Raw genomic sequence first — 26,834 nt, 5'->3', positions numbered from 1 at the left:
ATGGAGGAAGAACTCCGTACCAGTGCCCCCAGATAAAGGTACTGCGTGCACAGAGGAATAACACAATCCCCGACAAAGAATACAGGCAGCGTTCTTCCTGGACGGGAAGTGAAGATTCTACTCTTTTATGGAGAGATAATGAGTCCACATTTGGAAGCCGACTCGTGAAACAAGTGAAAAAAATGTTGCAGATCTGCTGGGGAATTTGAGATAATGCAGATGTCATCAGCATAGCAAGTAATTGTGGTTCCAGGGATGTCAGGAAGGAGGGTGAGTAGATGATGTATGAGGATGTTAAAGAGAAAAGGACCAAGGACACCACCTTGTGGAGTACCAAGCTCGAAATCCTTAGCAGTGCTGTACGCGCCCTTAAAAAGAACACGAGAGGTCCTATTAGACAGGTAACCATTTATCCACCACAGCAAGTTTCCCTTGACTTCAAAATTCACTAGCTGGTCGAGAATGATGTCTCTGGTGGCGACATCAAATGCACTCTTTAAATCAATGAAGGCCACTACACTGGTGGGGGATAGGAGGGTGTATAGCTTCATGAGGCAATGATGTGTCCCTCACTGTGGTAAAAAGCCATACAGTTGGGGTGAGAGCTTGTCCTGCAGCCTAAACAAGAGTCTTGTGAGGAGGATGCATTCTAGTACTTTACTAAAGCAGGAGGTGAAAGACTCTGGTCGGAATCTATCAGTGCCAGGATTAGGAATAGGCACAATTGTACTGCGGGTCCAGGCTTGTGGCACGTATCCCAGACGGACACAAAAGTTGAATAGTTGGAGAAGGGGATTATCAGGAACCTTCATGAGGACACGGAGGACAGAAAAAGTGGTGCCATCATCAGCTGGAGCCGTTACCCTACCCCTGGTGAGGGCCCACGCAATTCATTGTCAGTTATAGCCACCCCATCCTCATCGTCTGTCCTCAGTAAAGCGGCGTTGAGACGGAGAGCATGAAAGTTTTTATGGGTGGACAGCGTGTCCTGTATGTGTGCGGGAAAGGCGCAAGCCCGTCACTGTGAAGACCAGGCATCAACAAGATCCTGTGTGTACTGTGCTGGACTGTGGTGGAGGACACTAGGGCCTTCTTCTTAACAACTTTGTTGATAAGGCGCCACATGGAACCAACATTCGTTTGATGGTTGATGCTATCGGTAAGTTTATGCCACGAATCAGTATAAACACAGTGCTGGAGAGCAACTAGATCATCCCTTAACAATCAGTACCGATGGAGACTCTTGGGGGAAGGTCGTCTTGGAAAGGCATCATGATGGAGCGTAATGTGTGGCCTGCTGACATAATGGGAGTAGAAGTCATGCGTGGACCTGTCAAGTGATGAATACAACTTTTTGGGACATTGAAGGTCGAACGTGGGAAAAAGGTTGGTCATATAGGAGATGTATGTAGGGCAGTACTTTGGTGGGATTGCAATGCGAGTGCATCTGTGTACAGAACGTGTAGCAGGGAGGGAATAATGAAGGCTGAGAACAATGTGATCAGAGAAGAGAGCTGGGATAGATGAACACCTGACCCAGGACGCCACGAGGCCGGATGTAAGGACGTGATCTAGTGTACCTCCTCGAGAGTGTGTGGCCCCACCGGTGTCCCAGTGGGTGAGCTGATTACGACGAATATACTCAAGAAGTTTAGTCCCGTTACGGTTATTGGTGGCAGATAGGTCCCCAAAGCAGGGTATCAGGCATTATAATCCCCCTTGTATATCATGCCATGGATGGTGGGAGCTGGGAGAGCAGCTGTATTCAACCTGCCTGGTGCAGAGCACACGTTGCACAACCGAATTGTGCCGTTTCCAATGGTGACCTTAAGAAGCTGAAAGGTTGTCTCGTCATCTACAGAGCTTTGGAGGAAACGGTGCTGGATGGAGGAGTGGACATACCCTTAGGGTGGTGACAGTTGTAATGATGACTTGTTGTGATTCAACCAGTGAATTTAATGTTGTCTCAAATGTGGCTTGCTTGCTAACCAAGCCATCAATGCAGGCTTCTATTGCATCGAAACGTGCCGTAAATGAACTAATCCGAGTCCTGAGAATGGCAACAGCATCGCAAAGTTTAGTGACTGCAACTAAATCCAAACCGACAGTGGAGGCAGGAGGAGCGGCAGTGTGGAGTGGTGGTGGTGGTGACGCTAGTGGAGCCCCACCCTTGGCAAGGGGGGCAAAGTTAGCCCAGCATCTAGTACAGCCATGCCAAACGTTAACTCCTTCTTGATGACATCGGGGACATTTCCAGTGCAAGGAATCTGGAGGTGGCGGGTTGGGTTGCATCGAGGATGTATCAGAAACTGGTGGAGGGGGTTGGTGAGGACACGTCCAAGATTTGTGTTGGCTAGAGCACCATGCACACCATTCTGGCGCAGAGCATTACCGGGAGAAGTGACCAGTGCCCCAGCATCAAAAGCACCATGGTTGCTCTTCTGTGAAAGTCACAAGATGGGAGGCAGGGAAGGAAGCTGAAGGTGTCAATTGGTGGTGGCAGGTGAGGAAAGCTCCAGGTGACTACCAGCCAGTTGACAGGAGTGCCATTCTGGTGGAAACGTAGGGCTGAGGAGATACCTGAAGCTCCTTGGCCAAGTTGGAATCAGTACAGACAGGATAACGTGTAAGGAGGTAAATAGGAAACTTGCAGGGCCTCTCAGGTGAGTCTTGAATTTCCAAAGAAAGAGATAGGAACTCTCCTTCTGTTACGTTATCTATGATGTTCCTGCAACATCTGGAGATGTAGACAAAACGGGAAGTGATTGCAGACATCCTGACCTCCACTTGGGTGCGGTCAAGGTGAAAAGCATGGTTGACCTCAGACAACCATCGAAGTTTGATGTTCCCAGTTGGGCTGTCTTTGAATATAAGCTTGATGTAGTCAGCCCTGGGTGCGAACACCTGAGGCGTAGAGGCTGGAAGCAACGGCGAAACTTGGGGGGATTGAACAAGCTGCTTGAGGCAAGGAGTACTTGATCCAAGGGCAGTTTCCCCTCTGCAGAGGACCAGAAGTATCTTGCCACTTGGAGGATTTAGCAGCAGGGGATGAAGGCTTACTGTTGCTGTCCGAGGTGTTATGTATGGCGTGCTTGGCAGAGGAACATGCCTGGCCGACGAGGTGAGATGCAGCAGGTACAGATAGTGCTGGTTCTGTAGCTACTTCCTCAGGTAGCGAGGCAATGCTACTACTTTGTGGTAGCTATGGCCAGTCACTCTGAGTCATCTCATCCTCGTCATTCAGCGCCAGGTCAGCTTCAAGGTCCTCAAGGGTGGCAGGGCCCGAATACTTAATGTTGCACACCTAGGCAGGTAGCAGGGTGAGCGGGGCGTCAGCTTCACCAGAATGACAAAACAGATCAATGGTAGCAAGGAAAGTCCATGACGTCACACAGGTCGTACTGCGCATGTGCAGAAACGAGATAACCCAACCAGGGGGGCCCCGTCTACCGTACTGAATTTTCCCCCCAAACTACAGGCTAAGTCCAAACACCCAAAAAACACAACCAACGGTGAAATAAGCACTAGACCTTTATGTTGCTCCCTGCAATGATAGAAAGGTGTTGGCAGGCAAGGACCTGCAGAAAAAACAGGAATATGAGCCGCACACAGCAATGATTTGTTTATGTCCAGACCTCTGGTGGCGAACCTTATACAGAAGATGAACTGAGGAAGGAAAAGAAACTTCATACACCAGACTACAGGTGACCTTTCATAAAACATCTGAAACAGTTAGACATGAACTGCTGTGAGTTGAAGTTTGGTTTGAAACTAACCAAAGGAAGCGAATGCCTAAGGAAGCCATTCGGGGAATGAAGGAATTCTGGTAGGCAGAACTTCTGCAATATGACAGTGTGGCAGTCAACTCATGAGTACTACTACATGTCCTCGTAGAATGGTGGAAGAAGAAGATAGACGGCACAATGGAAGCAACTTCATCTGAGCATTTGCCAGAGTATCTAAAATAATGCAAGGGAGGCAACATTCCTTCTTATTTGTAGGGAATGTACTTCATTTGTAATTACTTGGTGATTACTTTTTGTTATTGCTTTGTTCTGAATTTTGTCCAGTTGTTTTCGTGCAACCTCCCACATCCATTCCACAAGGATGAGCAAAATTCGAGCTGAGGGCGCACATGACTTGTAAGTTATGGTTGACTGCAAGTCAGTGAAGAAGCTAAGAACTCTGTACAATAATCCACGATTCTTTGAAGACATTTTAGCAAGTGATCTAACGTGAGAGGTCCAACTGAGAATATACTGTTGAGCGAAACACCAAGAATTTCAGTACAGTTAGAGACAGGAATATTGGTTGCACTGGAGGTATCACAGGAATCAGGTAATATCTTCTTCATATGTATTATTAAACTGAATATGTTTTCGTAGCATTAAATGAAACAGTGTTATTTTGTCCCCATCTAGTGACCTTAGGCAAGTCTAGATTTATATAGATTGCTGCAGTGAATTGGGAGTTCAAGATATCAAGCTTTGTGACAGAGTAAAGGAACTGTGAAGGGTTGACTTATCTACGAATGAATGTACAGGAATTTTGGGTAAAGGAACTGCGAAGCATTGAGTCATGTACAGTACATATGAGTGAATAGGATTAGGCGTGATAGACAAGGAATCATTGATATAAATGAGGAACAGGGTTGGAGCCAGGTCCGAACCTAGTAGCACACTGGCAATAATCGAGTGGAATTTTTAATATACATCATCTACCTCTTCTCTTTCTGTTGCTGTGATATGAGATCAAAGGAACAAAAGAATATAGGCAGTAGTAAGAGAGTCTGGACAACAGGGAACAGTGCAGTACTCTGTGGGTTTCTTCATTTTGGTCATTGGACTAACTGGTTGTATGGGTAATTAGACTGAGTATGGCAACAGTAAATCTTAGTGACGAAAATCATACTGTCTGTCACAAATTTAGTTGTTTGATTATAAATTTTAAATTGTGTGCTTATTAACGACACTTTCAAATACAACCAAGAGGATATGCAATAACTATGTATCTGTAAGCAGAGGGATCAGAGAACTTGCTTTCTTTGGAAACTGATGGATGTTGGCATCTTTCCAAGAATTAGGGAATGAAAACGTACGGATGCATAGTCTGAATAATTCGGCCAGAACATGAGCAAGTTCTGGGGAACACTTTTTCAATAATATGGGAAGCTTCCATCTGTACCTGAGGCTCGTTGGTTGGTAAGCTGTTTAAGACTGATTTCGCATTCTTGTCTAAGCTTTTAGTAGAGCGATTTCGGGAGAGTCAAGTTCTAGTACAGGATCATTTTGATTGATTTCGTCTTACGTAGAAGAACAGGCAGACGCACTGGCAAAAATATTTGTCCATGGGGTTCGTTAACAAAATTTCCGTCTGAAGATTTTAATCGGGGAATGGGTGATGACTTGTAAAAATTAGCCTACTATTGAAACAGCTGAGTTGACCAAAATACCATTGTGTTTTGGATGATTTAGTAGATTGGGTGCTTGGTTGTGAAGAAAGTTTGATTTGGAGAGACTTATTACTTGTTTGAGTGATTTCTGACAATTTTAAAGAGGCTGAGCGACTCTTTTTTTTTTCTTTTTTTCTTTTTTCAAGTGAGAGTCACATCCAGAGGTTTTTGGGTGGTTGCTACAGCACAGATGCAGTCAGACTATATGTAAGAGTCCGATCTCTCAGTTAACTGTTAGCAGGGTATGGACAGTTCTATAACAAATTGTAATAAGCCATTACTTGGCCATTGATTTGTGAACCGATATATTCAGCAGTGTCTGATGCAGGAGATTCATGAGCTTAATTTTCAAAGTCCATGAAAAGAGAGACAGGAGAGGCAACAGGACTTTTGCTGCCGATAGTCCCAATCCTGACAAGAACCTCACACGCTGCCACCCTGGCTTATATTACTGTTCCAGTCACCATCATCTTCATCATCATCATCAGCAGCAGCAGCAGCAGAAGCAGCACGTTATTTTTGCTAGAAATTAAAGCTCAGCATCCACACCTAAGCACTCACCCATATAAATTTGTTCCTCATCATAATTTTGGCCTTTTATACCCACCTAAGGATGGGAAACACATTGAGGAAGAAGTCACAAAAGAGGAATAACTGTCAACAACATCCCCATTGTCTGGGACAGACTCTTATTCATGCACACCATTCAGGCTCCTAGAATCCTAGCTTCTTCTCTTTTAGCTCAGTTAAATTCAATTGATTAAGGTAGGCTTCACTTAACCTCTACGCTGAGAGATACCATCCCAGAGTCGAATGAAATCGTCTTGAGTTAGTAATGACAGGCAAAAATAGTGAGTCATGGTATGAAGGGATTGTCAAAATTAAGCCAGGTTTCCAGGAGCAAGGAAAACCAGGAGACTACACAGCATAATTGGTCCACAAAGATATGCACAAATGGAAGTTTACCAACAAATGCGGTCATGCAGCTTCTTTCCCGCACCCATGGAAGACTTCATAGTACCTTCAAGTTTCTTGCAGCCCTACCGGACCACTCACTGCTAGTCCAAATGAAAGTTGTTTCACAACCATGCGGGCTTGAAAGCACTTGCCCAAATCAGAGCAGTTTCTGAACAGCCACCACCTCCACCATCATCATCACAGCTACCACCGTTAATATCACCACTATCATCACAGCTACCACCACCACCACCACCACCCTCATCACAATTACCACCACCAACACCCTCAACACAGCTACCACCACCACTTCCACCACAACTACCACCCTTTTCTGCCAAATAAAATCATCTTTCATAGTATCAGTGAAGTAATACACATCAGATAGTAGATCTTCAACTCTCTCTCTCTCTCTCTCTCTCTCTCTCTCTCTCTCTTGCTGTACTTTACAGCGTATGAGACATGTAACACCAGTGGGAACAATTCTTAGGGGACAATACACTAATTCAGAACAATTTAATTGACATAAAAATGAAACTGGCCCATCTGGGACCCAGTTCCAACCATCCTGCCAAATTTCATCAAAACCGTTTTTGCAGTTTTGGTTTTACTGCACACAGACACACAGACACACAGACACAGACACACACACACACACACACACACACACACACACACACACACACACACACACACACACACACACACACACACACACACACACACACACACACACACACACACACACACACACATACAGGATTATAGTTCGAGTATATTGTATTCGTCAGCAAGTTTTTTTTTTTTTTACCCTAATATCCTTTGTATGTTACTTATCCTCTGATACAGTTATGACAAGAACATGAGCAATGTAAGCCGTCACCGGCTATGCTCCCTTGGGGTCAACCTCCTATCTACCTATTTTTCCATGAATTTGTTCGTGCATCGGCTACTTTTCCCCATGAACCTAATATCTGCATAGATGTATTCACCTTTATAGATATCGTCTGTCCAGTAACTTATTTTCTTAATATGGGGAGGCAGCTACTTCCTCCAGAACCCACTTTCTCTCATATATTTCTTTCCCCCATGGTCCTAATTTTACTCAGTGGTCCTTCTATCCAGTCTCAGCCCATTTCTCACTAGAAGCTATTCTTCTATGTTTCTCTCATTGCCCTATTCCCACCATGGATCTATGTTGCCCACATTGGGAAGCATACCTATTCCTCATGGACCTGTTTTCCCCTTTTGAGAGGAATCTTCCCATTCCCCCATGGATGCATTGCCTATACCTTTTCCCTCATGGACCCATTGTCCCCTATGGTAGGATTTACCTCTTTCTCTGACAGACCCATTTCACCTTCATGAGATGAAATTCCTCTTCACTGCATGGACCTACATTCCCAATGCACCTACTTTCCCCATGGATCTATTTTCCTCAGCAGGATGACCAGTTGTTTCCACGCAGAGAGATACAACCTGAGAGCAGGGCACAACAACTTTTGTAGGAAAGATACTAGAGGATATTACTATGTAATGTGCAACAGAAAGCTTTGTTGAAGAGGTGCTACGAAACTTTCAGACCCAATGATAAAGGTTCTTCTAGTACAAAACACGGTTGGAATTCATGAACAAGCTTAAAAACAACTCACACTGTAACTCATGTTTGTTTTTGCCCAAATGATAAAGAGTACAGAGCCCCCTGCTTTCTCTTTCTTTCAACAGAATGAAATCACAGTTGACAGCATTAATAAGAGGCAGTTCTTATACCAATATAAGAAGGATCTTGAAAATTTAGAATGCAGAAACTTCGTTCTTAGATCTTTAGTGGAAAAGTTTCAAGAGAAGGGAGAGAAGTTGTATGTGGCCTTCATGGATTTGAAGAAAGCATATGACGGGTTGGATAGACAAGGATTAAGGAAAGTATTAAGAATATATGGAGTAGATGGGAAGTTGCTGAATGCCGTGATGAGTTTGTAAGAGGGTGCTAAGGCTGCACTGCGTGTGGATGGTGAACTGGATGAATTTTTCTATGTGAAGGTCGGATTGAAACAGAGATGTGTCATGTCTCCATGGTTGTTCAATCTGTATATGGATGGGGTTATAAAAAAGATACAAGGTAGGGTAGTGAATTTTGGAGCGGCCCTAATGAGAGGGGGCAGTGTATAGAAACTCCCTGTACTGTTGTTTGCAGATGATACTATGTTGTTAAGTGAAGACGAAGGGGAGCTGCAAGGCTTGGTGGATGAGTTTGGGAGAGTGTATAAGAAACGGAATCTACAGTAAAGATGAATGTAGGGAAGAGTAAAGTTATGGTCTTCGAGAGAAATGAAGTCACTGAACGTACGGTGAGATTGGATAAGGAGGAAATGGAAAATGTGAGTGCGTTTAAGTACTTGGGTAGTGTGATGAGTAAGGATGAAAATTTAGAGGGAGAAGTGCTTGAAAGGGTCCATCAAAGAAGACAGGCTGCTGGTTCCTTAAAAACAGTGATAAGAAACAGGGAAGTAAGCATGGAAATGAAAAATTACTGCATGACGGTATTGTGATACCAACACTAACGTATGGAAGTAAAGCTTGGACCTTGTTGGAGAGACAGAAGTCAAGAGTGATAGCAGTGAAAATGAGTTATATTAGAGGAGCATGTGGAGTCACATTGAGAGACAGACTGACAAATGAGGAAGTGAAGTAGCGTTGTGGTGTAAATGTGATAGAAAGCATTAGGAGAAACACATTGAGGTAGTTTGGCCATGTGGAGAGGATGGAGAGTGAGAAACTAACGTAAGAGTGTATGTGAGTGAGGTGGAGGGGGGGGGAGAGGGAGGGGCAGGCCAAGGATGAGATGCAGGGATGGAGTGGAGAGGTATATGAGAGAGGGGGGGGGGGTGAGCTGTGAACGGGGCAGTGAAATAGCAGGGGACAGGGCGACATGGAGGAGATTTGTTTGTGGCCACCCTTTACGGGATTAAGACGTCTGGCGATAGATAGACAGAAAGAAACTTCTCCCTTTTTCAGGAAATGAAAATATGAGATAAGATACGAAGTTAAACTTAACATTGTTAATTTGGACCCGGATGTGTTATATCATCAGTACAAACACTCACGAACAAGTCGTATGTTTGGTAGACGATCTGTCGTGCGTCGAGAACCTGGAGACACTCCAGCATTTCCTGGCTGCCTTGGTTCGTGGGGCAAGATAGGGCCTCGGCGACCCTCTTGGCGGTCTGGGCGGCAGTCCGGGTGAGAGGCCAAGGACACAGGGCGCTTCCAGACTGAGCGATCACTCGGGAGAATAGTCCTGTGGAGGAGTAGTTATTGCATTTAATGGGACCTGACAATGACCCATAGCCTCTTTCGGTTCAGCTGAAGGCTGCACACTCAGACTGGGGGATCGATTTTGTAGGTAATCAAGGAAACTTCTTTTTTTTCTTCCCCATAAATAAGGCTCAGGAATTTCGCGTAACCACCACTAAGTACAAAAGTTACCGTAGTGGGCCAGTTCCATCGGGTAAATGAAACCGACTAAAGTTGGATCTACTTCTCATTGCTGTATCTAGGAGTTTCTGTAACCGAACGAATTATGTACTAACAAGAGCAATAGTTCGCGACTTTCCCTTGCCAGCATTATGCACTTGAATGTTTTTCTTATATTTCTACATATCTGAGAATATCTTTACATAAACCAATTTGTTGTGTGCTTCATAATGTCGCGGTAAATATCTCATACACAAATGCCTCGTGTAACACCTTTTATGGTCAGAGTCGAAGAATTGTCGGGAAACTGTTGATCATGACAGTGTATGACAATAATAACATTAATTCAAGTGTTTTCAGTTAAACACATAAAAGTATACATATTTCCAGTAGTATTACAACTGCAGTCAAAGAAAAAAATGAAATCTTAACTTCAAGTATCACCAAACAAATCGTAACCATGTCACTCTGTCTTCCACCATATGGTGTAAACTGGAAGGGAGACAGCCTAGATGCAGAGTACAGGGTGAAATGGATGTGATTTTTTGCTGCCATTCCCTCCTGGATTAAGGCGTCTGGAAACAGAGACAAATAAATAGATAGGTAGGCACAGTAACTCAGTAGAAGGATAGATAAATGAACCTCCCTTACCTTTAGTAGCTGGTATCATCATGTGGTAGATTACAGATGCTCCTCCTGCGCTCTCACCGAAAATAGTAACTTGATTTTTGTCACCGCCGAAGCGCTTGATGTTCTTCTGGATCCAGCGCAGAGCTTGTGTCTGGGGAAGTATTGACAATGGATTTTGAGGTAGAATCTCTAACGACCCTACGATCAATTCCACTTTGTATCTTTGTTTTTGTACGAATGACAAGGAGTGTCTCAAAGTCGGATCATAACATCCAGACGCTGAGTCAAAAACGTAACATAATTACTTAGTTCTTCCAGATCAGACAAAAAACGAAAACTTTAGAACTATCCCGGATCTCTTGTTCCCCCCCGATATAAAATTTCTCATTTATAAGAGGAATATATCTTTGGTTTGGCTGTGAATCTCTGTCTTTAAGATCAAATAGGCAATCTTTACAGCAGTGTATTATCACCGGCAACTAATATCTTTCTTGGTTGTGTTTTTACCTTAAACACATCATGATAACGACCTATTATTTATTTCATTTTATCTATGTCTAGATGATTCATGCAGCTTTGAAGGGACTTCTCAAACGGAGATGTTACATATATCCTTCAGTTACCTCTTTACCACGAAAGTTTTTCCACTTTTGAATAAATCTATTTATGGTAGCCAGCTTAAAATGAGAAATACGTCATGAGACTTTATGTGGTCAGTATTCACGAATGTCTGGCAGTTATGATCTTGTTACCTGGTTAAGGGAACATCTGCCTATTTGTTAACCTACCTACCTACTTGCCAATCTATCTATCTATCTATCCATCTATCTATCTATCTGTCTATCTATATATCTGTCTAACTGTCTACCTATCTATCTATCTATCTATCTATCTACATATATATATATATATATATATATATATATATATAATGTGTGTGTGCGTGTGTAGGTAGGTGGGGGCGCCCACCCCCAACTCACTCAATGTAGTGCTGCTCTCGGGTGTCTGCCCTCCATCCTTGTTTCCTTCCATCTTCTGTCTTTTTTTCCTTCATTCTTTTCTCTTCCTTCTGCCTACGGGTGACTTTACACTCCCTCTTCTGTCTTTCATTCCTTCATTCTTTCCTCTCCCTTCTGCCTGTGGGTGACTCTACACTGAGTGACAAGCCAAATGGTTTCCTGTGCACCAGGAAACCATATACTACGCTGTTTTTATTTATTTATTTTTTTGTGTCCGACTCTGGGCATAGGCTTCACAGCCTGCTATCGAGGCCCAGCAGTCCTCCTACATACCATACACCTCTACATGTCACCACTTCGGCGCTAACACCCACCGTCCATATTGAATACATGCTAGGGCTGTCTCATACAGGACTGGTGTATTGGGTGGTAACCATATAACCAAATTTTGGCGCCTGGTGGTTTAGTGGATAATTATTGTGCTCCAGTCGGATTGAACTGGTGAAGGTTTATATCCAAGGGGTGATTGGGGTTTATTGCTCATGTAATGCCACTCAGTGATGAGTGAGGCTGGTCACTCTCATCTTAAATGTCAGGGCCAACTGCCTAGCCCTGGGCTTCTACACTTCTCATGGGACAACGTAGGATTGGATGATGGATGGATGGATGGATATATATATATATATATATATATATATATATATACTGTATATATATATATATATATATATATATATATATATATATATATATATATATATATATATATGCTCCAAAAATATTGACTGTGGTTTGGTTATGAACTGTAAGGTAGATGTTGTCAGTGGAGATATAAATAGCTATCGTACACACAAGTGAAGCTCAAGAAATATAAAACCATAAACAAGCAATATTGTACATAAATGGAGAAGATAAAACAATACAAAAGTAATCTCAAACGCAACTTAATCCAGTAGTGGCAAGGGTTCCTGTGTGGAGGAATTCGCTAGAAAGGCACTTATCGGCTCCTGGCCGCGAAATTTGTGGGTCCATATTCTGGGGTTCCCCCTTTTATTAAATTTTGAAAATGCCTTTTTAATGAGCCCTGGGCACCACTGGGTTAAGAAGATATAATTCTAAGCAAGCACTCTTTTGCAGAAGATAAAAATATACACAAGCAACCTAACTCACAATTTGAACCTAGCAAGATCAATCTATGAACTCACAGTCTTATACACTACTTAACCTCATGCACGATTAGCACATAAACCTGTCTTCATCTGCACCACACAGGTGTTAACCCCCACTCGCATATTTTCTGCCATGGACTTGCACCTACACTGACAGTATTTTCCACTGTCGGCATATTCCCTTATAGACATTTTCTCCACGGATCCACTCGTATTTTCACTCATAGACATATATTTCAGACAGACTCGTTTTCCCATGGACCTATTTTTTTTTCCATATAATTATTTTCCTCATCAAGCTATTTTTCCTCATGGACCTATTTCTCATCGATTTATATTCCACCAGGTACATATTTTCCCTCTTCACCTAGTTTCCCTTGATTATTTCCCCTATGACATTTTCACTGTGGACCTATTTTTCTCCTACAGGACCTGCTGTATTTTCCCCACGAACATGTTTTCCATCACGGACCTTTTTTCCCCCCAGAGCAAACAGAATCCTCAGACGAGTTTTTTTACTCCTTGAAACTCTTCCTCTCACTGCCCAGTTTTAACCTGATGGACCTATGTTCATACTTGGGCACATTTCCCCAGAGATGTATTTCCCACGGACCTTTATTTCTCACATGGACCTATTCCTACCCTGGATCCACTCACATCATGGCCTTAACCGTGGATCTATTTTCTCAATTACTCACTCTCCACCTCAGCCATTCACATACCCATAACCCCACCAAGTGTACTCTGCCTCATAAGTATGGCAGTGACTCAGCAAATTTACCCCCCCCCACACACACACACCCACACACCCACCCACCCACACACACACACACACACACACACACACACACACATAGAGGTAGAGTGAATATAATAAAGCAACTTTTGAAAACAGTACCTGGTCTTTGAGTCCTAAATTGCCAGGCATCACTAGGTCACCAGTTGACAGGAAGCCTGTGTGATAAAGTAGTTGTTTCGTAGTAATTAGCAGTAGTAGCCAGTACTGTTATTAATGTATATACACATTCAGTACCAATAGATTATGTGTGTGTGTGTGTGTGTGTGTGTGTGTGTGTGTGTGTGTGTGTGTGTGTGTGTGTGTGTAATTCACCGGGTCGGTCAGGATCACATGATGGACGTGATCGTCAGCTTTTACCCTCCCGGAAGGGAGCTGAGAGCTCATATAGTCCGATCTAAGGGCAAGGCTGTGACCTTCACACACGCACAGGGTATGTATGTGTGTGTGTGTGTGTGTGTGCTGACACGCTATATTGATAATTTATATCATCAGACCTTTCCACTGAGACACATTTTTGACTGTGTACTCTCAGAGCAAAGTTTACCAACAATCCTTGACAGATTTAGGTCCTGCCTTCCACATATATAATTTCTCCCCATACGTTAGAGAACGGTCTTGTTTCACCTCATCATTTATTCTGTGCTTCATGTTGCAATCACAAACATATTTAATATTACACTTTCTACTGCCATATCTGGCAAGGAAATTTTGGCAAACGACAGATAGTACAACTGTGGTCAGTAATAATGCTAAAATTTTTAGTTGAACAACTTCAAACCTCTTACACAATTATCTAGAATGTTTATTGAGTTTTGAAGACAGCATAATTGGGTTTTAAAGTCACTGTTCACACTAAATATTTGATACTGTAAAGTGTATTCATAGCTATGCCCAAAACTGTACTCTCCATGGACATATAACATGTGCACATCCCATGTAAATATCTAACACCACAGACAATGCGGTAAATTTGTTATCATGATGATGCCATATATCACTTGCTCATGACATTTCCTTGTTTGTAATGTTGCTGGACCCTCCCAGAAGCCTGTCCTAGAAATGCTATTGTCACTCAGGTACTAAATTATTTGGTTACTGAAATACTAATGACCCGCTTATCAAACATAAGCCAGACCAACATCCGGCACGCCTACATTGTTATACCATGTGATTTGTTCTCTTTCATAAAGTTAGGTAAGTTTCAAAATTTGGAGAATTCAGTGTTTAACCTTTAAGGATGTGAAGAGAAGATTATAATATGATGGGCTAGTTTTGGAAAGGGGTTGATATCCCTTAGCTTTGCTCTTGCATTCATGGTGTTGAGTTATTTAGGTTTTTCTCTAATGTCAACTTCCCATTGGTAAGTTTTCATTAGTTAGTTTAAGTTTAGATACTCGTATGGTTTTGCGTTTTGGTGAGATAAGTCTGTCGGTAGTTTGGAGGTAAATCTTAGTAGAAGTTTGTGCAAGTACTGGTGTTAAGGTTAGATGGATAGATAGATAGATAGATAAGTGGATGAATGAAAGACACAGATAATGTTAATGGATGGAGTAGATGAAACTGTGGGTAGTGCCTGAAACAGATTCATGGATGAGCAGATAAATACATAAATAGATTAGATATAAATGCACAGATGAATAGATGAAAGACCAGATACATTAATACATGGGTAGTGGCAGCGTCTGCCAACTCTGGCTCGGATTGCTATGAAGCCGAGTGTCAATAAAATATAAGCTTTTTTTTTTTTTGTACTTTTACCGGACCCTGTATTTTCCCTGAGGGCCCGTCGGAAGCAGTCGCTAGACACGCTTGTCATACTCATTCAGACGATAAAGGTTCAGCCTTCCTGGGACATCACGAGTTGTGACAATCATGTAGGGCTTTGTCACAAATGCATGATACTTTTTTTTTCAGTCTTAAAGACAATTGTGGTATACATGGCGAGAGATGAGAAAGGTGGGTGGTGAACTGAATGACAGAAAGGCAATGATCTATTATGTGTGTGTGGATGACAGAATGACAAAGTATGTAATGGAAGCAAGAGCTTACAGAGGTTGGGGGATTGGGCTTTCTGACCACCACTTGGTGGTGATGAAAATCAGGGTTCAAGTGCAATGGAGGAATAGAAGGAGGGAAGGACAGGTGGAAGTAGTCCATACAAGGAGGGTAGAAAGGTTGCAAAAGGATGGAAAGAAAGCAGAATATAAGAGATAAGCGGAGGAGCGATTGGGCAAATATGATTTGGGGCAGATGTGGGAGGTGGAAAGTGTGCGTAAGATATTTACAGAAGAAATCTGTGCAGCATCTGAGGTCGTACGCCGGGTGAAGAGAAGACGAAAGGGGATGCAAGGAACAGCATGGTGGAATGAAGAGGTGAGGCAAGTTGTAGCATAAAATAAGAAAGCATAGCCTATATCGAGTGCTTTGGAAGCTGAGGCATGGAGGAAGCTGAGAAACGGAAGAGAGAGTTATATGTAGGGAGGAAGAGAGGTAAAAAGATTAGAGAGAGTAAGAAGAGAGTGGATGAGGAATTTGTAAGGAATTTGAGTGTACGGTGGGGGGAATGTAAGAAAATGTTCTGGAAGGAGGTAAAGAGAGTTAGACAAGGTGATACAGAAGTTAGCAGGGAGTGAAAGATGAAAATTGTAGATTGATAGTGGTGAAGGGAGAAAAAATGAGCAGATGGAGAGAACACTTTCAGGAACTGTAGAACATAAAAAATGAAAGTAATGCCATTAAAAGTGGCTGGTGAATGGCTAGGAGAAGGAAGGTGGTGAGAAAGGAGGAAGAGATCAGTAGGAAGGAAGCAGTGGAAGCAATGAAGGTCAAAATGGGGAAATCCCCAGGAATTGATGAAGTGTGTGGAAAAATGATAAAACAATGAGGAGAGATAGTAGTAGAATAGATATGTAAGATGTGCAGATTAGCCTGGGAGAATGGTAGAGTCCTGGAGAATTGGAAGTCAGGTATAATTATTCGCCTGTACAAAGAAAACGGAGGAGAACAAGTGTGCAGTAATCACAAAGGCATTTATCTTCTTAGTGAAATAGGCAAAGTATATGAATACTAACTGAAAGAGTTAGGGAAATAACAGAGGAATTAGTGGGAGAAGAACAAGGAGGATTTAGGAAAGGAAGAGGTTGTGTAGAACAGATATGCATCCTTAGGTCTTTAGTGGAAAAATTTCTAGAGAGGGGAAAGAAGTTGTATGCGGCCATCATGGATTTGAAGAAAGCATATGACAGAGTGGATGGACAAGAAATGTGGAGAATATTAAGAATATATGGAGTAAATGAGAGGTTGATGAATGCCGTGAAGAGTATGTATGAGAGTGACAAGGCTCCAGTGTGTGTGGATAATGAACTGAGTGAATTTATTCTATCTGAATATTGGATTGAAACAGGGATGTGTCATGTCTCCATGGTTGCTCAGTCTGTATATGGAAGGGGTTATAAAAGAGATACAAGATAGGGCAGTGGATGCTGGAGCGGCCCCAATAAGAGAGGGCAGCGTTTGGAAAATTCCTGTATTTTTGTTTCTAGATGATACTGAACTGATAAGTGAAAGAAGGGTAACTGCAAGGTGTGGTGAATGAGTTTGGAAGAGTGTGTAAGAAACAGAATCTAAGTGTCAACGTAGGGAAGAATGAAGTTATGGTCTTTGTGGGAAATGGAGTCACTGAATGCCCAGTGACTTTGCTTGATGAGGATATGGAAAATTTGAGTGCATTTAAGCACCTGGGTAATGTGATGAGTAAGGATGAAAGTTTGGAGGATGAAATCTTGAAAGGGTGCAGCAACGAAGAAATGTGGCCGGTTCTTTGAAAACAGTGATAAGAAATAGGGAAGTTAGCATGGAAGTAAAAAAGTTGCTGCATAATAGTATTGTGATACCAATTTTAATGTATGGAAATGAAGCTTGGACCTTGTTAGAATGACACAAGTGAAAAAAAAAAAAAATTAGTTATTTGACAGGAGCATGTGAAAATACAATGAGAGACAACTGGCAAATGAAGAAGTGAAGAAGTGTTGTGGTGTGGAAGTAGATGTGATAGAAAGCGTTAGGAGAAATACACTTAGGTGGTTTGGCGATGTGGAGAGGATGGAGAGCGAGAGACTAACGAGGAGACTGTATGCGAGTGAAGTGAAGGGGGAAAGAGGTAAGGGGGATGGATGAGGTTATGGAATGGACTGGAGAGGTATAAGAAAGAAGGGGGTGTGAGCTGGGAACAGGGCAATGAAATGGCTGGGGACAGGGCGACATGGAGGTGATTTGTCTGTGGCCATCTCTTACAGGATTAAGGCGTCTGGCAACAGATAGATAGACAGACAATTGCGGTTAGCAGCATCAGTCCACTTTTTTAATCAAAGAGATAAAAAATTATACACAGTCTTTTGAATAGTTTCTTGGATTCTGAACATCGCTTCACTGGTTTTCAAAAGACAGTTCACTTTCACTTTATTATTCACTATTAAATGTAGCAATATTTTCGACCAGAACGGTACTGTCTGGGTCAAATCTTCTCCCAGTATTGTACTACAAATTCTTTATATAAGACATGTTCCCTCGACAATGGAATATTATCAAAGTCATCTGTGGACAGAAAACTATACCATTTCCTCTCAGCTAAGGAGTAGCAGCCAGGAGAGGAAAGAGAGAACTTTTGTATCTATCAAGAGAAACATACAAAACCTCGCTCACCTTCAGAACAGTAGTCAACAGAGGGAAGTGAGAAGTAAAAGAGTTTAGACAGGCAAATATACATTGGCATCCGTACTTACCTAAGATGCCAAGGCGGTATTGCACGACCACCAGCACCACATCGTGATTCAGAATGAAGTGTGGCTGGTAAAGGTTGGCGCCACCAGAGAAGAATCCGCCTCCGTGGAACCACACCATCACCGGTAGCTTCTGAGGGTCGTCCCTTGGCTGTACCATGAACACGTCATTAGCACCAAGAATCAGATAACATGGTGTGATGATTCGTTTACTCTTTATTTTCAGATGATTTTAATCTGATTAGATTTTTTCTGAACTGAATAAGTTAAGACATAACAAGTCACCTTCATAGATACTAGGATTAAATAAGGGTGCTTGAACAGAATACCGTATAGCAAGAGAAAATGCGAAGTGCATCAGTTTTGCAAACAATTAACCCCTCTGTGGCTGCCGGCGTCGAATGACGTTTAGCCAATAAATGGCCGCAGGCTTCGTTTGAGCGCGGCCTATAAAAAACAGCGATAATTTTTGGGAAGTGAACGAAGGTTGTGAATGTCTTCAGACTGACTACACTACACTCCCATACACCTCATCAAGCAGTTCAGAGCTTGCTGCTGTGGTGAGTGGATTTTCATTTTTTTAGCTCCAGGCCATACCTAAACAAGCACAACTACACCCTTATCTCGACCCAGGCAGAAAATATCATCTTTGTCCTCTCTTGCAAAACACACAACCACCTGTCTACGATTATTAATTAACACAGGCACAAACAAAAAGACATGATCATAAGAGAAAAATACATTTTTGTCTTGGTATCTTTACCTATTTGCTCAGGTTTGTTGTACTGGTTTGGATCATTCGATCCAGTGTGACTTGTAGAAAACTGTGAGAACTTTCGGAAATGCACGAACTACTGGGACATGAAACTGACCTCTTCACGCTCTCACACCTCATTTGTCAGTTCAGCACCTGATGCCGTGACAGGTGGATGTGTGATTTTTTCGCTCGTGGCCATGCCTAAACACACACACAGTTATACCCATTATCTCGACCCAGACGGAAAATATAATCTTTCTCCTCCCTTGCAAAACACACACAACCACCCTGTTTACGATTATAAAAAACACAGGCATGAACAAAAAAGACATGAAAGTAACAGAAAAATTAATTTTTGTTTGGAATCTTTACCTATTTGCTCGGGATTGTTGCAGTTTTGAATCATTCACATTCTTTGCCTTTTACAAGCATACCAGGAAAGTTTTCTGTGTTCATGTGATGTTTTCGTGGGTGGAAAGGACTTCCTTCCCTTCCTGCTAATCAGCTCGTGCGAGGTACGAATGGCAGGTCGTCTTGGAATTCTGACCGTGTAAAGTATTGGGAAATATCCAGCTGTACCCTTGTTCCTCACCCAGGCAGAAAATATACTTTTCCAGACTCACGACAGACAGACAGCAACATAAGCTGCGAAAATACCAAGGTACAATGATAGATAAAAGTGAACGTGTTATTACGGAAAAAATACGCGTTTCCCCAACTGTAAACATATTTCTGCTTTGTCTCAGTTCGTAAAAATTAGACTTATTCGTAGTTTTGAAACTGAATTATGATTCTATTTTACTTACGCACGTGGTGTGGGAGTGGCAAGCTGCAACTCAACTCCCCAATTCCTAATCGGATCTGACCCTCCGCTTTCATCCCCTGTGGGAGAGCCTAGCCTCGGGGGACGGGCAATTTTCTCATTTAGGACTGAAAATTCAACTCTTTCACTCCCTTTTCCAAGCATGGGCACAACGAAAACGTAAAAAATAACTCGACACTACCGTAAACATATTTTATATCGAAAAGGTGAAAAAATATTCATAATACTTTTTTTTGAGCCAATCCTAACATATTGTGTACTGAAATCATTCGATATCATCATATCTAGTGTATGCACAACATTTCAGCACCATTCACATTGTTCTGGAGGGTAAAAAAAAATGATAATACGTGTGATGTTGCAGCGTGGCAGCACGTCGGTGCAGCGATATCGGTTGCCAATATTTCAGCAACTTTTGCGCTCCATTGGAAGCCACAGAATGGGTCTAGGAAGCTGGGATTTGCACTGTTAAGTGTGTCTGAACTTTCTCTTCAATATGGCAAAGAAAAAAAAATCAATTTTCGAAACTTCAGAGAATGGCCCCAGCATCGGCCTGGGGTAAACGTAAAATTCCGGACCCATGGCCATGGAGGGGTTAAAAACTTTCATCCTGAAGGGTATTTCCTATGCTAAATAAAGCCTTCTGGATTTAGCCAAAACAAAAACTAAATATCTATTAGCGCAAATGTTCACATAATGACAGACATTGCCTCGTCCCTCGGTAAACCGCTGCATTCTACAGTGTACAAGTAAAACGAAATATCAGTGTCATAGGTATTCCTCCCAAGTGATCGAATGTAGTTGTTAAGAAGTTCCGTAATATTCTACAAAATATTTAATCTGAAACTTGAACATCCAGTTTAGCCATTTCTCCACAACGAATCCACTACATAAAGCCTTTTAAGCTTGGGGTAACCTCAATGTGAGAAGTACTTCGTACAGTAAAATGTATACAAAACCTGTGAGAGGGTCAACAAGTTGGACATGGGATGCTAAATTGCGCCTTTCGTAGAGAATTATGCAAAATACGTCTATGCGTACAGTATTCTTGTATGTTATTTTTATTGCATTAATACCGAAACATTTTCCATTAAACAATGCACAAAAGGTTACTGGAGTGTAATGTACTGAATGAATTATTGATGAAAAAGTACTGTATTGCATAACGAAATCTTCATATTTACATAAAATAAGACCAACCGTTTTACCTTAGGTGTGAAGACATTGAGATAGAGACAGTCTTCACTGCCACTGTAGTCCTTTTCCTCTGCTTTGCGGATGGTGAGAAATGGTTCGAAGCCGAGGTTTAAACAAGGCTCAGGCATCACCGACCCATTTCGCACACCCGACCACTTCTCACCTAGTTCTGGGTCCTGGAACGGGTGGCTCATCATCATCATCATCATGATCATCATCATCATCAAAGAACAGATAAATTGCATGGAATTCGATGAAATTTTGCTATAAGGCCGGAATGAGACTCCCCCTTACAAGTGAAATGAACCTTTAAATTTGACTACACTTGACCATCAACGGATCATCTTCAGGTTACAACAAATATGATATACCATAACTAGCCTAATACTGTGTAATGGTATTGGTATTTAGCAACATTCAAACGCCGAGAAAGCTAAAGTTATATTCTAACATTTTGTCAGAGCATGAATGCCGATAGCCTAATATTATATTTAAAGATAATCAGCTAAGGTGATATTCCAACTCTTTGAAGGGCAATATAACAACATACCAACACTGAAAGTCATATTAGGCAACATTCTAATATCATGGTGCATCATAACTCTTTTTGAAAGGCAATCCTAACAACATTCTAGAACTTTAAGAGGCAAGGTTATCAACATTTTGTCAGCAATCTACGTTCTAGAAACTGCTGTCCGTGGGCTGTAAGTGGTCAAACATGATGACATGGCATACCTTGAAGCGTAGGGGTCCGAGGGGTGGCTTGGCGAAGGGTATGCCGTAGTAGGAGTAGAATATCCTGCCCTTACTCGCCTGATCCACCAAGCCAGAGACATACCCTTGTTTGGTCTTCAGAATGGGTGCCTGGCAAGTCCCTCCTGTGGCCACCACCATTACTAGGAGCTCCGCCACAAGGATGCCAACCCTCATTGTTCCTCCTCTTTGATCAACCTGACAAACAAAAAAAAAAAAAGTCGGTGTGTAGTGCCATAATTTTAAGTATAGTATAAGTTAGTTATTCATAATGTGAGCATGATTCTGATACTGATAGTACTAAGTCAAGTATTGGTGTGAATATGATTAACTTTTATTACATATGAACCAGCTGTTTCCAACAAAGACGTGTAACCATGGAAGTTTTAGTAGGGATTAACAATTCCGTATGTTTTCCTACATACTCTGATCTAGAGATTTACGTGCCAAAGTTAATAGTATTCCCCTTTTGAAATTGTGCAGTGGTGGATTGAGAGTTATCTGAGATATGATTGTTGATGATAGTCCTTAGTGAAGAGCAAAATTCATGTTATTGGGGTCATGTCATTAGTCACGTAGGCACATGAACCGGCATGGAAATAAATTGTCCGGATTCCTAATTTATTTGGCTACGTTATGATTAAAGTTCCTGTACGCCTATTACAAAAAATTTAAACATCGAAAGTAGTTTTTCCGACATATGTCGAGTGCAAAAGTATTCTTTGGAGAGCTTAGTAGAAATACTAATATTACAAAGTAATCAGTTAAAGTTTTAGTCGATTCCGGATATTGTGATCGCCTAGTATAAGAGGCGGGGAGACGTCCCAAACAATGAGATCGCTGCTCCTCTCTCCATCGTTCACAGGTTAGTGCCCGAACTCTCACTCCCCCCCCCCTCTTTCTCTCGTGTAATGAAGTCCTCCTATACGTCTGTGAGAGAAATTGGCGATATTTTATCTGATCCTACTTGTACAGGATAATGAGATCACTGCTCCTCTCTCCATCGTTCACAGATCGAGCGTTCTAGCCACTGCCTAACCTACCTCACACTAAATCACACCCCTCCTCCTTTCTTAGTTCATGTAATCAAAGTGTATATCGGCTGGTCCATTTGATTACCATCCATGTAATTATTGTATCTAGTCTGTATATGAGTCTTGAGTTATTGTACAAGTTCAGTCTTAAAAGAATATCTTTGGTGGTAATTTTTAGGGTTTCTTCTCGAAGAGTCCGTCAGAGACCTCGGGAATAATGTATCCATGTGTATCAGTATTCTTTCAGTATTAATTTAGCTTGTAAAGATTCATTTTTCTGGAGTTATAGATCCTGAGTGATTATATTTTGTTTGCCCTGTCTCATTCATAGTTCGAAGAGTTATCTGTCTTTCGTTCTTATTGCTTAGTAAATCTTAGGTTAAGTCATTTTGAGTTTGAATTTTGTTATCCTCTAAGGAATGGTACAGATGAGACTGAGTGGCCCACAAAGGGTACTAACATCTATTCTGCTCACGCACTCTCAAAATAAGATCACCCTACCCTATTTTTCATAATCCATAAAACTCTCAAATAAGGTCATGCTACCCTCAATACCCATGATCTCTAAAATTCTGATCGTTACACTGGTGACTAAAAATTTTCCATCATACACCGGTGGTATTAGAGGTGGTATCTAAAATTTTTTCAGCGTTACACTGGTGGCAAATTCTCCCGTGTTACACGGGTGGCACTAGTGGTGGTGGTCAAAAACTTTCCGGCATTACAGTAGCTTGGCCCAGGACTGCCATGTCTACACCTTGAAAGGTGGGACTAAAATTGCCCTCTCCTCTTGAATGCTGAGTAGTAATTAGATATTTGCATTCGATTATGGTGCTATAAACGAAAAAGTGATTCGCACAAGTGGTAGAGCCAGATTATTCTATTGTTTGAACAACGAGAAAAAAGCAGCCAAGAGACGAGAATCTCACCCAGGTAGAGACCGACGAACTGTAGTTATCGACTGACTGATTTTCTTGCGCCATAAACAAGAAAACTTGTATTGTCGCAGTATGTGATAAAAAACAGGGAAGTGAGCATGGAAGTGAAAAAGTTATTACATGACAGTACTGTGATACCAACCCTAACATATGGAAGTGAAGCTTGGACGTTGTTGGAGGGACACAAGTCAAGAGTGAGAGCAGTGGAAATGAGTTATTCGTATTTGAGAGGAGCCTGTGGAGTCACATGGAGAGACAGACTGACAAATGAGGTTATGAAGGAGCGTTGTGGTGTGGATGTGGATGTGATAGGAAGCGTTAGGAGAAACATATTGAGGCGGTTTGGCCATGCGGAGAGGATGGAGGGTGAGAGACTGACGAGGAGAGTGTGAGTGAGGTGGAGGGGGAGAGAGGGAGGAGAAGGCCAAGGATGAGATGGAGGGATGGAGTGGAGAGGTATATGAGAGAAGGGAGTGTGAATTGGGAGCAAGGGAGTGAAATGGCGGGGGACAGGGTGACGTGGAGGCGATTTGTTTGTGGCCACCCCGTATAAGGGATTAAGGTGTCTGGCAATAGATATATAGATGGATTATTTTTTGTTATGCAAGGAACAATGAACCAAATGCCAGGAGCCTGCAAACCGTTCCTACCAAGAAAAAAAAAAACAATACGAAAGAGAGCCAAATTCAAGATCAGTTCATTTCGAGATGCCTGGACACACTGCGTTTGAAAGACTGGGGATCATAGGAATTAGGAAAAACAGACAGTTCCAAGTTGACCTGTTGCATAAATGAAGGACTGAAAGTAACGGTTAACTCTTGCATTAGAGAACTGGACAGAAAAGGGATGAGAGTTTATTGCTAGACGGGTGCTACTTGCCCGTCGTAGAGGTGAAGGGAGGCAAGCAGACAGTTCAGAGGAGCAGCGACCATTGAAGTAGCGATAGAAAAGAGATAAAGATGCAGCAGTGCGGCGAGAAGGTAGAGGTTGAAGGGAGCCATTTAGATGAGGAGAGCTGATAAGATGAAAAGTTTTTGACTCCATCCTATTGAGAAGACCTGCATGTGAGGAGCCTCCCCACACATGAGAGTTGTACTCTACACAGGGACGATTAAAACCCATGTGTAAAGTCAACATCTGTGCAGGGTTAAAGAAGGTACGAAGTCGGCTTAGCACACGTAATCTCTTGGAAGCAGATTTTACAAGTTATATGATCTTTCCAAGTTAAATCCTGAGAAAATGAAACCCCAAGTACGTGTAAGGATAATGCAGGATTAAGCTGGATATTACTAAACATTAGTGGGTACTCCTGTGGAATACTTTGACGGGTTGATAGGTGTAGAAACTGAGTCTTTGATGCATTACAAATAACAAGATTATTTTTACCCCAGTCAGAGATACGAGCCAAGTCAGACATTAGGTGTGCCATAGCCTCATCCCTTGTTTGTTGAAGTAAGTGCTGAGATGGAAGTTGCGAGAACCAAATGGAAAGGTGAAGGGTGGAATCATCAGTGTACGAGTGGACAGGGTTGGATGTACAGCTTAGAAGGTCATTGATGAATAAAAGGATGAGAGTTGGTGATAGGGCAGAGTCGTGAGGAGCGTCACTAGTGATAGATCTGAGAGAAGAAAGATGGTCATCTACAGCAGCAACTATAGAAAGACCAGAAAGGAAGCTATTGATGAAGGCACAAATAGAAGGATAAAAACAGCCAAAGGGCTATTTGGAAATTAAAAATTTATGCCAGACTCGATCGAAAGCCTTTGAGATGTCAAGTGCAATGGCAAAGCTGTCGCCAAAGTCGCGAAAGGAGGATGACCAGGAGTCTGAAAGGTAGGTGAGAAGATCGCCAGTGGAGCGTCCCTGACGGAACCCATACTGACGATCAGAAAGAAGGGTATGCTAGGAATGATCTATCTATCTATCTATTGCCAGACGTCTCAATCCCGTTTGGGATGGCCACAAACAAATCGCCTCCACGTCGCCCTGTCCCCCGCCATTTCACTGCCCTGCTCCCAACTCACACACCCCCTCTCTCATATACCTCTCCACCCCACCCCTCCATCTCATCCTCGGCCTCCCCCTCCCTCTTCCCCCCTCCACCTCACTCACATACACTCTCTTCGTCAGTCTTTCACCCTCCATCCTCTCCACATGGCTGGGAAAAATGCTTTCAAATTTTTCGGTTAAGAATTGACTCAAAAACTTTTGAGACACATAATGTTAGACGATAGTCAGAGGGTTGGGAATGGTCATCCTTCTTTGGGGCTGGCTGAATGAGAGAAAACTTCCATCAAGAAGGGAAGGTACAGGTTGATAGACAAAGGTGAAAATATTTACCTAGGCAGAACGTTAGCACAGAAACACAGTTCTTGAGGACAACAGGAGGGACCCCATCAGGCTCATATGCCTTGTTAGTACTGAGGACAGCGATCGCAGAAAAAACATCAGCTGAAGGAATTTTAATGTCAGCCATGAGAAAGTCAGAGGGGGGAAGAGATGGAGGAACAGCACCAGAATCGTCTTAGGTGGAATTGGAGGAGAAAGTCTGAGCTAACAGTTCTGTTTATCAGCAGAGGAAATAGGCGCAGAGCCATCAGAGTAGAAAAAGAGGAGGGAACGATGATGAGGTGATGAGGTAAAGTTATTAGAAAGGTTTTTGGCATGATGCCAGAAGGAGCGGGAAGAATTCGAGTTGCAGAGTTGGGAGCATTTAGTACGGATAAAATTATATTTAGCAGAGCGAAGAATAGACTTAGCATGATTCCGTGCAGAAACATAAAAAAGATGTGATTCATGGGTGGATTGGCTCCTGTACCTTTTATAGGCCCTCTCTTTGTTGTGGACAGCATTAGAACAAGTGTGATTAAACCAAGGCTTTCTTTCATTAGTCAAAGACTATGAGAAAGGAATGTATGCTTCCATGCCCGAGAGAATAACTTCCGTAGTTTGCAAGGGACACTCAGATGGTTCCCTTCCATGGAAGCAATAATCATTCCAATGAAAATCAAAGAAGTACTACATGAGGGTCTCCCAATCAGCAGCTCCAAAGTGCCACAATCAACGTTTCTTTGGAGGGTCCACAGGCCATATTTGAGCGATAGGACAGGTCA

General features: G+C 42.3%; 1 protein-coding gene across 1 annotated transcript in view; it reads right to left on the bottom strand.

Annotated features, from left to right (window-relative positions):
* Positions 1-21,889, bottom strand: part of LOC145391605 (carboxylic ester hydrolase-like) — a 73,654-nt gene extending 51,765 nt beyond the window's left edge. The window contains exons 1-6 of the mRNA XM_080266149.1: positions 21,731-21,889; positions 21,007-21,171; positions 18,222-18,369; positions 13,540-13,595; positions 10,535-10,664; positions 9,514-9,707 (exon numbers count right to left, since the gene is read on the bottom strand). Coding sequence (XP_080122275.1) covers positions 9,514-9,707; positions 10,535-10,664; positions 13,540-13,595; positions 18,222-18,369; positions 21,007-21,171; positions 21,731-21,889 — 852 coding nt within the window. The remainder of the gene's footprint in view (positions 1-9,513; positions 9,708-10,534; positions 10,665-13,539; positions 13,596-18,221; positions 18,370-21,006; positions 21,172-21,730) is intronic.
* Between the last annotated feature and the right edge of the window lie 4,945 nt (positions 21,890-26,834).

This window comes from Coenobita brevimanus, chromosome 19 (genome assembly GCF_032717465.1).
Source record: "Coenobita brevimanus isolate Jiangsu-jjx chromosome 19, ASM3271746v2, whole genome shotgun sequence".
NCBI classification, from domain to species: domain Eukaryota; kingdom Metazoa; phylum Arthropoda; class Malacostraca; order Decapoda; family Coenobitidae; genus Coenobita; species Coenobita brevimanus.
Note: the sequence above shows the minus strand (reverse complement) of the source record. Positions and strands in the feature narration are given on the sequence as shown.